General features: G+C 40.1%; 1 protein-coding gene across 1 annotated transcript; it reads left to right on the top strand.

Moving 5' to 3' along the window:
- Positions 1-1704: 1704 nt before the first annotated feature.
- adra2db (adrenergic, alpha-2D-, receptor b) lies at positions 1705-4435 on the top strand. The gene has a single exon (XM_051419597.1). The coding sequence runs from the start codon at positions 2105-2107 to the stop codon at positions 3374-3376; it is 1272 nt and encodes a 423-aa protein (XP_051275557.1). The 5' UTR covers positions 1705-2104; the 3' UTR covers positions 3377-4435.
- The last annotated feature ends 12919 nt before the right edge of the window (positions 4436-17354 follow it).

The following is a 17354-nucleotide window of genomic DNA, read 5'->3' as shown; positions in this document are numbered from 1 at the left end:
CAATTTCTGGTTAGAAAGTAAAGCCAGAACACAGACAAAACATTTTGTACTTGCTTTGATTAGATTTTGTCAACACCTGCAAGTCGAAAAAAATCAGACCCGCTGCATAATTGATTTTTTTTTGCCATGGTAAAAGTATATATCACATTTTGGATTTGTCTGGTCTGTCTTCTGCTTTGGAAAAAATCAATAAATGTGTTAATGTTCCTTTAATTTTAGAACAAAATGCAATAAAACAGAGGAAATGTGTGTAATTACATCTTCCATCAAAGAGTTGCATAACAATACTAGCTCATTTGTAATAATTAAAATTGTACGTAATTTCTTGGAAACCCCTCAGGTTCTACTCTCAGACACAACAAAACTCTTTTTGTTCTGCTTCTATAAAGATAATGTGTGTGTTGGAGGATGCTGGTTAATGAGGTCAGTGTTTTTTGTTTGTTTTTATGCAGCAGGTAGATCCTTAAGGGGATTTCTACAGAGCACTGATATATGTTGACAGTCACCCTTTAGATGATCTTCTCTGTTTTTCATGCTCATGCCGGGGAGTGAGATCATAGCGAGAGAGGCTGTCCGAAATCCACCTCCACATGTCCTCCTCCAAATCCTCTTCTGTGTTTCATCTCTCTGTAGCCAATAAGAGGTGTTTTTGCTGAGCCGCCAGACGACTCACTTTCAAGGATGAACACAGATGCACACACATACATAAACATTTATGTTGGCATCCATCGAAGACCTTTTGCTGGATTGCAAATCCCATACTGACAGGATTCCAGCTCATGCTATTTACTTTACAAATGTATTTATTTTTTAATCCAAAATTAGTGAAGTGCATCTGGTGAGCAGAGCTACAGTCAGCTCATCAGCTCAGCAGCAATTTTATTTCATAGTTTTATTTCACAGTGACCCCTAACTGACCCCCGCGTGTGTGTGTGCGCGCACATAATTCTGTAAATCACTCCTGAAGGGTAAATATCCTGGGTGTATGTACGACTGCATAACTCCACCACTTATATAACTAGACCTCCAGAGCAAAAATATGTAACCCTTGCAGTAGCAGGTATTATGGTCACCTCTATGTTCGAGCACATTCCAGTGTATGAATAATGTAAAAGAGTGAGGGTGCATAGAAACAAGCCTAAGCCTCCATCTGAGAAGTGTACCCTAAAAAATGTACCACTAAATTTCACAAATTTCATCAATCAATCACTGTTGCATGAAAGCCTTTTTACTTTGACCACTATGGCCTCCTAATTGGTGGCCCTGCAGGGCTGGTAAAGTTCAGAGTAAACTCCAGCTGTGCGGTTTTTCCAACATATCCATCAGTGACTCTTGATGGTTATGTCCCCCTAAACATCGCTGTCATGGCGCTGTCAGTGCAATATAATCATTTGAAACGATTGCAATGGAAAGCTACAGTGGTACACAAGAACACAAGAATGTTATACTGTGACGTACATTATATGTCACATGCTGAGACATATAATGCTGAGAAAAAGGTAAATATTAAAAGAAAGGAAAACAACAATGAGTGAGTGTATGAAATCAAACACAACAAGCCCAAGGGCTGGCCTTTCTCAAATTCCACTGTCTAAAGAATGCGCCCTCTCTCTCTCTCTCTCTCTCTCTCTCTCTCTCTCTCTCTCTCTCTCTCTCTCTCTCTCTCTCTCTCCTATGCCTCTCTCCTTTAAGTTTAGAGATGGGCTGGTCCTGGGAGTGATGTCACCTCACTCCCGTATGGGCATTCATTCCACCAACAGTGTGCGTCTCCCTGCTTCTCCAAAGCGATGCTGTTCTCCAAAACGCTAAAGCAGCATTACGCACGGAGATGTGACAGCAGGGGAACGACTTTGTTCGTGGTGCCCTGGTTTGTGAACTGTATTCTTCTCGCGGATATTCTCGGAACTTCGTGTGCTCGTCGGAACTATTTAGAGGACCTGTGATGAATGGTTTGCCATTTGAGGAGATGCGTTTGTGCAGGAGCGTTACGCGCAACGTATCGCCATGCCATCAGTGAAAGGCAGCGCACCCAATCTTAGCTGTTTTGGAAAGCAAACGGCTGCAAAACAACAAACATGATACGAAATGACAAGTTGGAGGCAGAATGGAGTTAACCCAATTCAATCTGTCAGTGGAAAACGTTTCCAACGATGTGAACACCACGGACGCACCTCTCGCCTTGCCACATACGGAGGCAGCCACTGCCCTCATCATCCTGGTGGTGAGTGTGATCATTTCGGTGACCATTGTCGGTAACGTGTTGGTGATTGTAGCGGTGCTGACCAGCCGGGCTCTCCGTGCGCCCCAGAACCTTTTTCTGGTCTCTCTGGCATCAGCGGACATTCTCGTGGCCACACTGGTCATCCCCTTCTCCCTCGCCAATGAGGTCATGGGCTACTGGTACTTTGGGAGTACTTGGTGCGCCTTCTATCTGGCTCTGGATGTGTTGTTCTGCACCTCATCCATCGTGCACCTGTGCGCCATCAGCCTGGACCGCTACTGGTCAGTGACAAAGGCGGTCAGCTACAACCTGAAGCGGACACCTAAGCGCATCAAGTCCGTGATCGCTGTCGTGTGGATAATATCTGCTGTCATCTCCTTCCCTCCTCTTCTCATGACCAAACATGATGAACGAGAGTGCCTGCTAAACGATGAGACCTGGTACATCCTCTCCTCTTGCCTGGTGTCCTTCTTCGCGCCAGGTCTCATCATGATTCTGGTTTACTGTAAGATCTATAAGGTTGCCAAGCAGCGCTCCTCCACCGTGTTCGTGGCCAAGAACGGCCTGGAGAGGCAGCCCTCTCAGTCCGAAACCTGTTTCGTCAGGAAGGATCGTTTCGAGATGGAGAGCCCCAGTAGCCAGAGCTCCGGCAGCCACCAGCAGAAGCAAGGGGAGCTGGATGACATCGACCTGGAGGAGAGCTGCTGTCCGTCGGATACTAAACCCCGCAATCATCGCTTCACCAAGCGGAGGAAGGTGGAGGGGTCAGACTGCTGCCCTCCTCAGAACTGCCGTCTCTCCTGGGCTTCGGCCCGGGCATTACAGCTCTACCCGGAGCAGAAGAACCCAGCTGCGCGACAACAGTTGGCCGCGGCCAACAAAACCAAAGTGGCCCAGATGCGGGAGAAACGTTTCACCTTCGTGCTGGCGGTAGTGATGGGGGTGTTTGTGCTTTGCTGGTTCCCTTTCTTCTTTACTTACACCCTGCATGCTATCTGCAGAGACAGCTGCTACATCCCTGGCGCACTTTTCAACCTTTTCTTTTGGATTGGCTACTGCAATAGTTCTGTAAACCCCATAATATACACTATTTTCAACAGGGATTTCAGGAAATCCTTCAAGAAAATCATATGCAGAACTTCTAAACGCACATGAACACAGAAAGTGTTCCTGGGACAAATCTGTTTAGCCTCTTACTCAACAGTGCTTGGGAGGAATTATATTATTAAAACTCATTCTCTTGGCTTACTGGTTCCCCTCCTCAAAATCATTTTAATGTAACTACTATCATATTGGAAAAAAGTGATCCAGTGTTGTGTACAAATTTAAAAGTCTATAAATAAAATGTAAAGTTGAGCAAAACAAAAGAGAAATATTTTTGCGCTTCAGTGTTGCAAGCATCAAACATGGTCAGTTATTTAATCATTAGATATATGTTTGCCACTTGGGATATGCAAAGTTGCAATATATAAGGCACTGTATAATAAGTCCTGGAAACCTGCACCTTTGATCAAGAAATCCCTGTATTGAATCAATGTTTTATGCTGCAGCAAGCTGGGGGAAAGAGCTACTTCAGAGTAAAATTAAAGCCATGAAGGAAGCTGGATTCCAGTGCTGGTCGCTGGTTGTTTTGTGTTGAGATAAATAGAGGATTAATCTATAAGATATGAGCATGGGGACAAGCAGGTAAGCTGTGGATGTGTTATGGTGGAAAAGAAGAAATTAAATCTTATAGGTCAAACAAGGTTTGTCATGAAGTAAAGCATGTTGGATGGTTGAAATGTGTGGCTTTATCACAGGTTATTCAGATACATTTATCGTTGCCTGCTGCAGTTAAAGCTACAGTGGGGCTCTCAGCCATTTCTTATCAGTGAACCCCCAAACTTACGTAAGAGTCCAATCTCACAGCCTCACCACACCATCGCACCACCTTGCACCAGAACAATGGCCAAGCTGCAGCCTGTGTGTGCTAAATCCATTGCGTAAATCTGTGTATTTCATTTCACTACCTCACAATACCTCAGTGTTTTGTAAGTAAATATTTAAACCTTGTGAGATCACAATTCTGCTATACAACCTGATTTCAGTGTCATGGGACAGAGATCAGATTGGGGTTACATTGTCAAGCGATCATTACTTTCATTGTGTTGTAAAATTCTTGTTTAAAATTTTCTTTTTAAATAAAATGTTACTGGGAAGGTGAGAAAAAGAAAAGTGCAGCAGATTTGAATTACTGAATATGCCAGAGAAAGGATGCTCACAGGTGATATAACCAAAACACAAACAGTCCGGCTCACTCATTTCTTAAAAATAACATCTCTGGACACAGTTATTGCAGCTGGAGCTGGACTTTCATCCAGCACCAAATCTCCCTGGTTCAACAAGAGAGCTTTATATCTACGACTGTAATCCTCTGCTGTATAAAGCTGAATCATTATAGGACAAAGTCCTTCAAATGATGATTTCAACTATCACATAACTTCCCATCTCTTCCATCTCTTTATATAGAAATAAGAGTCTTCAACCTCTATGGGAAAAAAATAAATAAAGCACAGCACTGTTTTCCAACCACAAACTGTGGTTGGTTCAAGATGCATCTGAGATATAAAGTGTCTGCGAAATGTTGCAAATCTGATGAAGCTTGCACGAGAGGGCCTGTGCTTCTCTGGGAAAACTCTGGTTAGTGAGAAGAAGACAGACCAGCTCCGTATCAGCCTATTGTCTGCATGGGGTTTGCTGGGGATAAATACTATTTATATCCTCCTAGGAATGTCTTCAAAGCACTCCTACGGCTCTCTGGCGCCTTGCCAAAGATAATCACCCTGTTTGAGGGGTGTCATGCTTAAAAAGAATTTTCTAAAAAGTTCAGTGAAGTGTTTTTTTTTGTATGAAGTGTGCCTGTATTCACGAGGGTGTTTGGTAAAATATCATCAAGGGGAAACAAGAGTAAAGTTTGTATCTTTCATTTTCTCATTTTATTCATGAACAGAATTAGACTAAGAGAAGTGGGGTCGGTGTGAGGAAGGAAACTGTATCTCAAAGGGATTCACAAGCTCTTAAAACAAATGAAACGTCGGAGCTGAGTCCCACTCACACGAGGCGGTAAAAATTAGCTTTGTACCTTCATTTTCATTTTGAAGAATTACCAGGATGGGAAAGATGTCAATTGGGACATGTGTAACCTAATGGGATGCTGTTGTGTACATGTTACTGTATATGTAACTAAATTTCTCTCGAGACCACGGCCATCACTGTCAATACATTATCATTGCATTATCTGAGAAGGAAATGTTTACATGAACACACATATGGAATTTTCATCATGATAGTTTACTGATTGCTATCTGACAAGACATGCATCTCCCTTAAGTCTCACTTTGCAATCCAATTATATTTTCTAATCAACTGCTGCATTGCAGCGAGACTGTGGAACAATGTCTTTAATTAGCTGTAGTGTTTTCAGTTCCTTCAAGTCATGTGTAATCTTTCAAGGCATGTCTCCTCACACACTTCAGCTCTGTTACATATTTTGAGTCCAAACTGAGAGACCAAGAGTAGCATGGCGTGTTATATCATCTTCATTTCCATGTCAAAAAAACGTTGTCACACAAGACTACACACGGATCCCTCACAGTCCTTCCCTATTCATGAGATAAATGCTCTCCTAATTGCATTTTTATTCAGAACAAAATTAGTGTAGATGAGATGGGCCCCTTCAGTCTGCACTTCCATCCACTGAGCCTTTCATTTATCCCAGACTATAAACAAAGTTGGAGCCTAGTTTAGGAAGAGAGGCAGAACTGCAGCGACCCTCAATCTCCAAAAAGCCTCTTCTGAAGGCTTAATGAGGGCAACAGACCAACTGGACTGAGTAAAAACATTTCCTTGTGTGGGATGCTGAAGGGAAAGCTTTATTCCTTTTTAAAGGGGAGGAAGAGTGGAGGGTCAGAGTCGGCTGCCAGGGTTGTTTACGGTCACCGAGCAGTGTGGGCAAGGCTATTTGCAGTCACAGTGGTCACAGGAGATGTGCTTATAAATGTTTCAAGATGGGTGCAGTGTAGAAAATAAGCAGCCTTTTAGGACAAGAGAGAGAAGGATGAAGAGAGCAGTTGCTTGTTGTCCTCTGCTACATTACCTTGTTTGTCAGACACAATGCGGCATCTGCAGGTAATTGCTTTTTTCAATTGTCTCTAACAAGATAAGGGTTGGAGGCGAGCAAGGCCAAAACTCGCGTCAATCCCAGGAAGCTGTGTATCTGGGGAAGAAGAGCCAGTTTATCATTAGTGTAAATCAGCTGGTGTCACGTCGAAGCAAGGGTGGGACCAAGCTCACCGTCTCCAGGCCATTCTAATATATCGCCCTGTTTACCACAAACAGCCAGTATATGACTCGAGGTGTCAAAGGTTATCAGAAATCTGCAGCTCTAACTTAAAGACAACACTCAGATCACTGACCTGTGAGTTTGTGACTCTATGTGCAAACATATGGAGATGTGTATCCTCCATGTCTCTTGATAGACCAAGCAAGGGGAGATTCTGCTCATTAATAGTCACCATGACATTAGAAGAGCAACAATCAATCTATCCATGTAACTGTTATTGTCTGAGTATCCAAAGCCTGATATAGCTTATTCCTCTGCGCTATAGAGCTCCACTGTCCAAACCTATTAACAACAGTGTGTCACACTGTTGCACTCGGTAAAATATTATATTATTTTGTATCGTCCTGTTGCCAGAACTAATCACAGCGAGCAAAAAAGATGTGTAGTAATCCGCAGCTGAAAAAAGTCCATAACTTAATGCTCTATTTACTCCTGTTTGAGTTACGTTTGCTTCAGTGTCCAACTGCCAAACTAAAATATCAAAGTGAACATAAAATAAAATTTTCCCAAAGACGTTTCTGTCGGTTCTTATCACACTAAATGTCAGAGTGTTCATTTTTCTGATTAGTTTGGTTTAATTAGTAATTTGATGCTATAAAAATGTGGTTTCACATCATGATTGACAGGCACATTGGGCCACCCCCTAAAACAATGAACACTGTATCTCAATCTATGCTAGAGCAACGCACAAAACATTATATAATAGGTCATAACAGAAAATTAATACTCCAATTTGACACAACTTTCTAATGATGGACAATGGAAATATGGACATTTATGTATTGTGTCCCCAGGAAATATAGTCTTAATACATTATAATGATTTTATAATGCATTATAATCACATTATTATGCATTATAATAGGGATTATAATAGAATATAAAATAATTAGAATGTATTACAACTATGAGAATATTAACCACTCTGATCCTTATAAAAGGAAAATATCAGTGAGTTATGAAGTATTATGATACTTGAACTTTTAATTTCTCATACAATGTTTTATAATGTGTTATGATTATGGATACTTGTTTGAGTGCTCGTAACTATAACATACATTGTTATAAGCACAATACAGTATAACACATTATATGCAGACAGCAAATGTTGTAGACAGTGTTACCAAAAGTTTCAGCCCTTAAATGTGCCTAAAATATTTATGAAAGTAAATGGTAGTAATTCAGAGAGAGATGTGAAAAAACAGTGTGTCTATATCTCTATTCATATTTCATTCCTCACTGAGTACTGCATTTTTGTTAGAAAATATTTTCATTCAAAGATTTTTCCCTCCAGTATCTTTCCACTTAATATTCAAGTTGCACTTTCAAATTATTCTCCATTCATCCACTAACATTCAAGGAATTGTAGCAGCTTTTCCTATTCAAGTTTACCTGAATGCCACAGAAGACCACAGAAAACCGATGGCCACAGTACAGATGTACATATGCACTTGCTGTTTGTCTTTACACATCAGTGGATATTGTATTAATCTCCACACACTCTATGTCATAAAGTGAACATGCTTCATCAGCAGTTTGTGTGATATTAAATCTTCTTTTCTTTCTAGTGGGCATTTACAGGCTATATTTTTAAATCCAAACAAAACTTACGTGGAGCTGATAAATTTTTTACGGAAATGTTGTGTACCATATATCTCTCACAACCTCTGACGAAAGGTGCTATTCTTGGTACACTCTACTTCCCTGTGTTCCTGCATTGAAGCAGATTCCTGGTATGCCCTGCTGGACCACAGTGCATCTCTCTTCCTATCATTTGTTTAAAAAAAAAAAAAACACTAATACCTACACGCACCTCCTACACTCTAATGTAACCACACCATTAAGAGGACACCTATGACCTGTGATATTATGGAAACTAAAAAGAGGAAATGGACTTGTCTTACCATCATGCAAAAGTAGATCACTGCTGCTCAAAAGAGGCACAGAAAATACAACAATATAAAATAATGTAAGCTTCACCTTCGAAAGAACACCCGACCTGTTGGTATGATTAAAATGATTCAGCGTAGAGTCCCAGTCACCCTCAGTCAGGCCCTCAAACAATTACTGGTCTTCTCTCACAGCGGTTATGTTCATCCATATTAGTGTTTTTCCTGACAATCAAAAATAATAAATTCAGAAAATGAACGCTACCTATTTGGCACAGAGAAAAAGAAATGAAAGCTTTGTTGAAAACGTGTCATGTCATAGAATCAACTGCTTATAGTGCCAGCTCTAGTGCTGGCACCTGCAGCAGCAACAATTTTAACTGTGCAGCCTTCCAACTAATGTCTGGAGACAACTGAGAATGAACATTATAAATAAAGATAATGACAACAAGTATGAGTTGAATAAAAAAAAAAAAAACACAGTGTGCATATATTTCTCAGGCTGGAGACGTCCCAGCAACCCTTCAGCACATTCTCTACTCTGCCCCAGTTTCAGTGAGTAGGAAGGGTGGGTGTAAACGCTGAGGGTGTAATTAAAAGGTCCTCATGCTTGAATTTGCCTTGGGCCTGCAAATAACTGAGTGCACCCATTGGTAGGACTCAGGCAGAGACTGTAACACTCCACACCAGGAGGTGTGTTAATCATGCAGACTTGGGAGTTGCTCATCATTAATCTTGGATTCAGTTCAGGAATTCACACTGAATACGAACTGCAATGAGCTGGATATGACAGATAAAGCTTTCAACCTGCTTTTTATACAGAAGCTTGTGGCTCACTGTGGCTTCACAACAACACAAACTCAATCTAAAAATCAGTCTCATGGTCATCCACTTCAGTATGCAGCAGTAAATACTAAACAAAGTACAAAATATACAAACTACCTAGTTCATTTCAAGCAATTATAGACTACCTAAAGCCTAATCTATAAAACAAAAAGAACAACTGCAACAGGAGCAGATCAGATTCATGTTGTGAATTGAATTGTTCAAGCTTATTGTGAGAGCTTTCTTTTGTTGACAAGCATTTCAAGTATATAAATCCTTTATAAAAAGTGTTTGTATCAAGGTGCCCGGTTAGCTCAGTGGATAGAGCTGGCAACCCATGTACCGAGGCTGAGTCCTTGCTGCAGCGGCCCAGGGTTCGAATCCAACCCGCAGCCCTTTGCTGCGTGTCATCCCCTCTCTCTGCCCCCCTTTCCTCTCTATCTTCAGCTGTATCCATCAAATAAAGGCAATAAAAGGCCAAAAAAATAACTTAAAAAAAAAAAGTGTTTGTATGTCACTGCCTTGTAGCCATTAGCTAGGAACTGTTGTGCACTGGCACAGCTCTCTGATTCTCCTAATCCTAGAAGAGATAGGAGTTTTTCTTTTACTTTTTTTTAAGCTACAATAATAAGAGGATAACATGCTTTTTACTTCTGTCCCTTAAAGTAGGATCAAATTGACTCTGAGAATTTGTGGAACCAATTTCGTGCTCTATTTTTCAGATATTTAGGGGCTTAAATGTGAGAATCCAGAAAGAATGTGGGTTAAACTGCTTTACAATTCTTACCAAAAAAAAAACCTCAGATTAACCCACTGTACGCTACCTGCCCAGCACAGTTAGCAACTTGTTGGTGAACATAGTGGAGCATTTTCTTCAGGTGTTGGTGGAGAAAAAGACAAAGATAAAAGAAGAGTGAATATAGGACTTACATTTGTTATGTTAAACACACGACTCCAAATGAATGCTAATTTTGCTACAAATCAACTGTTGGGTAACGCAATCACCACATCAAATTTATATGGTAATAATATGTCAGCGTTGTGTTTACAGTTTGTTGTGCTGCCCCCAAGTAGCCAAAAGAACAATCAAAAATCAAAGCATCAGTGGGTACTGGCATAGGGATAATCAAATTAATAACAATTACATGAGTGTGATACTGTGAGTCAGGTTGAAAACTGGAGTTAAAATGAACACTGGAAGTCGATAAAGGTCAATTAAAGTGATTTTTTTTTAGCTGTTTAATCAAGCAAAGCATGTATTTTTACAGTGGCTTTGACATTTCCAACAACACCACGATAAACATCCATTTTCTATTTGGTTTAGTTCAGGCGACAGCAACCTTTACTTTCAAAAGAACCATTTTTCACCAAAAAGAAAAAAGAAAAGAAAAAGTGTCTGGAGCCACAAAACATATTTGAGCCTTAGAATGATAATTTCTTGCTGCAGATCAAGCATACTAGTAACCCAGCAGCATTGGTTGGGAAAGCAAACAAATCTGTCCGTGCACTATTAGCCACCACTATTGAGGTTTAGCAAAATATAGCTGACAAAATGCTAAAAAATTTTTTTTATTTGGTGGGTAATGGCTTTACATTTTTACACTTGTGTGTAGACTCATGTGACTAAAGCGCTGCATGAGTCTCCAGAGCCACAGCCTCTGGTTGGTGCAGCAGTGAAAATCAACAGTAGAATACATTTGTAAATATAATGATATACATCCAGGAAAGTTAAAGATAATACAATCACGTAAGCCCACAAACTGCTGAAAATAATTAAAATCTCTAATAATTAAAAAAAAAAGTCAATTACTAGCTAGGATAAACTAGCTTTTTAAGATTGAGAACAATCAAGTCCAGCAATATGGACTGATGCAAAGTTTTTATGGCCTGTGTCCTCCTTAAAAACATATTTTCTTTATGCTTAATTCTTCATTGAAATTGAAGACTGTGAAATGATAAATCATCACTTTTCTGGGGAAGAGCCAGCTGTTGGGACAGGAAGTGGTGGAAGATGTGGGAAGGGTGGAGGAGGGTTTCCCTGGTCCTGACCTCAGTCTCAGTGACCCTGAGCTGAACGCAGCCTAATGAGGCCTGACACTCACTCCGCAAGACAATCACCCAGCTGAGATTTGGCTGTTATGTTTCTGCTTCATACACTCATTTATCATCGTGTGTGGACAGACAAGTCTGATACGGAGGTTATGTGCTATTTTAATCAAGCTAATCCAGATGCAAGATTATGGAACAATTAATTAAAGTGTTGGTCCCACCCACCACTCCCTGAGGGGCCAGAAGTCATTCAGGTCACCCACATACAACCATCATGCAGAGATGGTAAGTTCTCACAGGCCTCCAACCTGCCCGCAGTCAGTCAGGAAGGAAAGTCATTTTGTTTTCCATTCAGACGTCCCTTTTATCTCATCCCCTGACTCCAAACTATTCTAGACCCCATAGCCAGGCCTTGCGGTCAGCGCTCCCAAGCACCAGAGGAGCTGGAGTTTCAAATTGTAGTTCCACAGACAGTGTAGTGAAATGCAGCAATCTCAAGGACAACAGGAAGTTATAAATCAAAGAGAGGGGCTGATTGAAGGCGGTTGCTGAGGAGAGAACAGCTGTGCGAGATAGTGGTCCCTCATACGTAATGGAGATTGTCACAATTCCACTGTGGCATCAAAATAAAGCAAGAGGAATAATACAGGAGTAATGAAACATTATCTGAAGACACCCTAAGGAAAAAGACTAATGTCCCACAGAGAGAACAACACAAAATAGTCCAAACAAGGGGAATGTTTATTTTCATGACCTCAGACCCCTTTCTATTGCATCTACTTGCCTCCATCTCTTTTTGCTCATCCCTCTGTTCAATTATCCTTTTTTTAAATAATAAATAAAACTCTTCTTTGGATGTTTGACAGATTTACATTCCAGGACCATTTTGCTGTACTGTGTTCTCAAGGTCATAAGTATCCTTTCAAGCTTCAACTTGCAATAATGTTAACTTTTAGCTGATTGATATCTGGTATTTTAAGGTTGTGCAGGGAATTACCAGATGAATAGAAGCTCATTAATTGAGTTCAGGAAATAAAGAGAGGTATGTAGAAAAGGTACTTTCAGGTGTTGCTTGAGAAAGTCTGACCTCGTATGATAGTTTTATCGTTATCTGTCTGTGGAGGGTGGTCTGACAGCACATCGGTCTTTCGGATTCAGAAGAGATGGAGCTAGTGGAGGAGGGAGCTGTTGAAGGCTGGGTACTTTATGTCGATTATCTATTACGCTTCCTTTTCCGAGTACTGAATGCAAAAGAGAAAATATATAAAATCAAAGGAAAACTTTTAATCTCACCACAAAATCCTGTCTCATCTCTTTTCATTATATGGTGACCTTGGTATTGTACCTATGGTGAGTTTATCACATTTAAAAACAGACCTGAGCAATGGCAGCTGCATTCAGTCTAACATAATAATAATCATATGAAAAGAATCTGCCATCATTTCAGCAGTTCAATGAAAGCATGGAGATCAGGTCTACGTGAAACCCACAATTGTACAATATTACCATTTTACTGCAGCTTCTCTGTGATTAACAATGCACATCAGTGTTCAGCAGTTAGCCTGTACCAACTTTTAACCATTTATTTTTTAAATGATATAAACCTAACTATATAAACCTGTTTGACTTGTTAAGTATTATGGTCATGTGATATTTCCTGACAGTATTTCTTGACACAGTGGGTTATATAAGCCCCAATGAGGCCACTGCATCCTGCATGTGTTCTGCAGTTTGGAGTAAAAAGAAGGCTGCATTTCTCAACCAGTGAAATGGGACAGGTCTTGTGGGCCTGTTACCAGTCTAGAAATGCGGACTTCAGTCTAGCCTCTAAATTTGGACACAGTGTGGGATTCTTGTGTGTACTCACCGTCTGTTGACATTTCCAGCCATGGTTCACCTGCCCACTAGATGTCATCGTCAAGTTTTCCTGCTCCTGCTGTTCACCTGTCTGCACAGCTGCACCTCATTAACTTATATGGCGGGCAGTTGTTTGTCAGATAGACACATTTTGATGTATCACAGGTGTAATGAAGGCACAATTCCATTTTGCTTTAGTTTTAGGGACCTGGTATAGTTCATGCTGACTTACTGGGACACTTGAATGAACAGAGCCATTGTTAATGTTATCACTAACACCTTTGCTACTATTACAAGTCAAACTGCTGCTATTGAACAACTTGTCTTACATTGAGAACCTATGCTGTGCTATATATTAGTTCTAATAAGCTGCAAAAGTTACACAGTTGAGTGTACTAGAAGATATGTCTGTGTGCGTATTGATTTTCGAGTGTGGTGTTGGAACACTTTACTGTCCTATAATACAATTCTCAGAGGAGCAGCTTGTTTGTCCTAGAAACAACTATTTGTGCTTAGAAAACCTACCCGGGGTGAATACAGGTTAATGTTTTATGGCTGTGAGACAGTATTGTATCTTAGGGAAAATCCTTGCTCTTGCCTTATTAAGATTAATAAGTGGTTAAAAGGTTTTTTTAGCAGTAGGAGAATTTTTTGAACCCATTAAGAAACACTGTCAGAAACCTTGAAATTCACCAAATGGAGATACATGGTTTTCCCTGGACAGAAAGGGTATGAAAACAAAAGCAGTCGGACAAATGTAGTGGAGTAAAATGTACAATATCTGCTTCTGAGATTTAGTAAAGTAAGTATGTTGCATAAAATGGAAATACTCAAGTTTAAGTCCTACTTAAATGTACTTATAATGTAATGTAATTGTTTGGAATTGTACATTTTCTAATTTTGCCTGAATGTTTTGTTAATATATGTTATTGCCTGTTTTTACTCACCGGTCCTGCAGTGACCACCTGCAGTTTACAGACTGTAAGCGAGTCTAACCTTTCCTTTAAAGTTCCTTTTAACCACCATCATGTCTGAGGAATCAGCTTTTGGGTCCTGACCTAAACTGTTGCAAAATGCAATTTTCCACTGGGGTCGCAGTTTTTGTTGAACTCTAAAGATTTTCTTTCACCTCACAGTGTTTCATCTGCTAGGACATCAGCACTTTAATGCTCAGTAAAACACCATAAGACTGCACTCCACGCAGGACATTTTAACACAAAGGTCAAAGTATCTTTTCTCCATTCCCTTTTTATTCTAAAATTAATCTCTTACCCAAAGTTTCTGTGTAGCAAAGGCAGTCCACCACACAACAAAGGCCCACAGGGACTTGAGCTATTGAACACTACGCTGCTAATGGGCCGAAGTGCTAATGACCAATAAAGGTTGAGCCTCATGTCAGAGGGCACGAGTGATGAACACCTTACGGACCAATTAAGCTTGTATAGTATGGTGTGAAAGATTATTGTTAAAAGAGTAGGTGGGAGACTTTTAATCCCTCATGTCCTCCGTTACATGCACACATACACACTTACTCCACAACAATTCCTACATTGCCATTTGATAAAGACAGTAGGTCTCTGATTGATTCCTGGGCGGGTTTTAGTCCCCCCCCTTTTCATGTCTGTAAGGAGACAGGAAATAAAGGTTGAGAGTGTCACATTATTTCCTTATGTAAAAGACAGAAATGACAAAGTTTAAGCGTTTTCCCGACTCACGTGTGTAGAAGTCATGACTCATATGTGTCTGTGCTGGATCCGACTTTGGTTAATACCATGTGCTGTTCGTATGGCCTCCCAGGGGACCATAAGCAGTACTTCTTGTACGTTAATTAAGACAAACTACCTGTAAACATAGCCTCAGGAAAAAGCCATACATCATTATTGTGAACCTACAGATAGTACATACACATGCACAGAGGGAATGTAGTTATGGCATATTCAAGTATGGAAGCAAGTTACCACAAGGGAATCTCTCTGACCTTTTTGCATTTTTAGTGTGTAAAACCCAAGGAAGTCTGCACTGATGAGTAAGACACATCCTTAAAGCTACACATTGAGTAAAAATTGTTCAGCAGCAATAAAAAAAAAAAAAAACATACTTAATTGTTTCATATATCCAGTCACATGAGGCACAAATCATTTAGGAATAATTCCTGCATGCGGTAGAGACGTGGGTGACCATAACCTTGTTATGTTGTTGTGAAGTGAATGTGGGTGCAATGCTCACTGCTAGCTAAATTAGTAGGCAGAATCTCTCTGCCGCTACTGGGAACCAGGCTCCGTGAAAGGGGAACAGGTGTGGGGAGGGGACAGCTTGCGTGCTCCAATTAGCAGGCAGATGGTGGAAGAGAGTTCATCCCGGAGCAGAGAGAGAATGGTGAAAAGAGAGGGTGAGAGACAAAAATATTGAGAGAGCTGCAGCTCTGTCAGCAAAATCAGCTAGGTAAACATGTAAGAGTAACAGAGGAGAGAAGAGAGGATGATTAAGTAAATTACCAGTCAGGTGATGGATGGATGCAAGAGAGAAAAGACATACACTTTTATGCAACCATATGATGTTTCTAATTTATAACTATTATTATTTTTCAGATTCATTTTGTGTGGTGACCTGCATCACATCAAATTCATTCATTCATTCATTAAGAACTTGAGAAGTAAAGCCAAAGTGAAAGTGTCTTAAACCTGCATTCTATGTAATCGCCAGCAGGGAGAGCTCCATTGGCTGCAATAAAAAACAATCCCATGTACTCAAACATAAAAACAATATCTTGGTTTATGACCCAAATCTAAAAATGCCATTGATTATATGGTATATAGGTCCAATATGGATTAATCAAGGTTAAAGGTCCCGTTTGTATTTAGTGGCATCTAACGATGTCGTTACAGATCACAACTCTCTCAGTTCACCCTCCCCTTCAAAGTGTGAAATAGAAACTACGGTGGTCACAAATTCTGCAAAAAACATGAAACCCCCCCCCCGAGCCAGTGTTGGGTTTGTACATTCCAGGCTACTGTAGAAACATGGTGGTTCAACATATTGGACTCAATGTAATGCATTGAAAACACTACAATTCCTATTTTCAGGTTATTTTAAATGTACATATTTATGCAGATTATATTCCATTTCTGGCAATGGAGCCTCCTAAATGTTACCCACTGGACCTTTAAGGTTCAAGGTTAATCTTTAATGTTATTAATAAATATAGAATTGCCTTATTAAAAGCAGTTGTCCCCTCAGTGCACAGAAAATGTAAAAATAGTAAAAGTGTTATGGAAGAGGAATCCCAGCTGTGTGTTTTTGAAATGTTCATATCTCAGTTTGGCACACACACTATGTTTCCTCTATATAACATGTCACCTCTAATTTTCACACTTACGAGAGGCTCAACTTTTTTTTTAAGCATCACAATAATGCCAGACTATGTGATACCCTGCTGTTTTCTCAAAATCTCACCAGTGGAGTCTCATGTTGAGTTTAAAAATGTGACCTTTAGTTAATATGCCCTCATTAGGCTGATCCATTTTAATTTATGAAGGAAGCTGAATGTGTGTATCTAGATTTGTGTTAGTGGTGGTGTGATGTTTGTCAAACATCAGTCGGGAACTCTGACCTTTAATTATAATGCCCCCACTGGACCAGAAACTTTTCTTCTTCTTTTTTAAATTGTCTCCTCCTAAGTTTTGTTAACCCATGTTGTTGATCAAGACATTCCAGTAAAAAGTAAAAATGTCCAACTCATGGTGGCACTAGAAGTCAGGATCACCAACATCAGTAGGCTTCATCCTCTAGAGACCTGTAGTCTGTACAAAAATGTTATGGCAGTCCATCCAACAGAATAAATTATGATAGATTATGATTTAAGATATTTCAGTCTGGATCAAATTGGTGGACCAAGAGTCCGACAGACCACATTTGCCATTCAGCCAAGTTACTGGAGAGCTAAATATGTGGACAGTGTCCACATGTTAAAAAACTGTAGAAAATGTTCTCTGAGTGAAATAAATGTATGCAGGTATCCTGAGTTTAAGAATTTATTTTCTTTTTTATATCATCCTGTTCTTTGCAAGTGGAGGTGAAGATTCATGTAACACTGGCTTATTACAGTGATGGGGCCCTGTGCTCTACCTATGAAT

Source organism: Dicentrarchus labrax, unplaced genomic scaffold (genome assembly GCF_905237075.1).
Source record: "Dicentrarchus labrax unplaced genomic scaffold, dlabrax2021, whole genome shotgun sequence".
NCBI classification, from domain to species: Eukaryota; Metazoa; Chordata; class Actinopteri; family Moronidae; genus Dicentrarchus; species Dicentrarchus labrax.
Note: the sequence above shows the minus strand (reverse complement) of the source record. Positions and strands in the feature narration are given on the sequence as shown.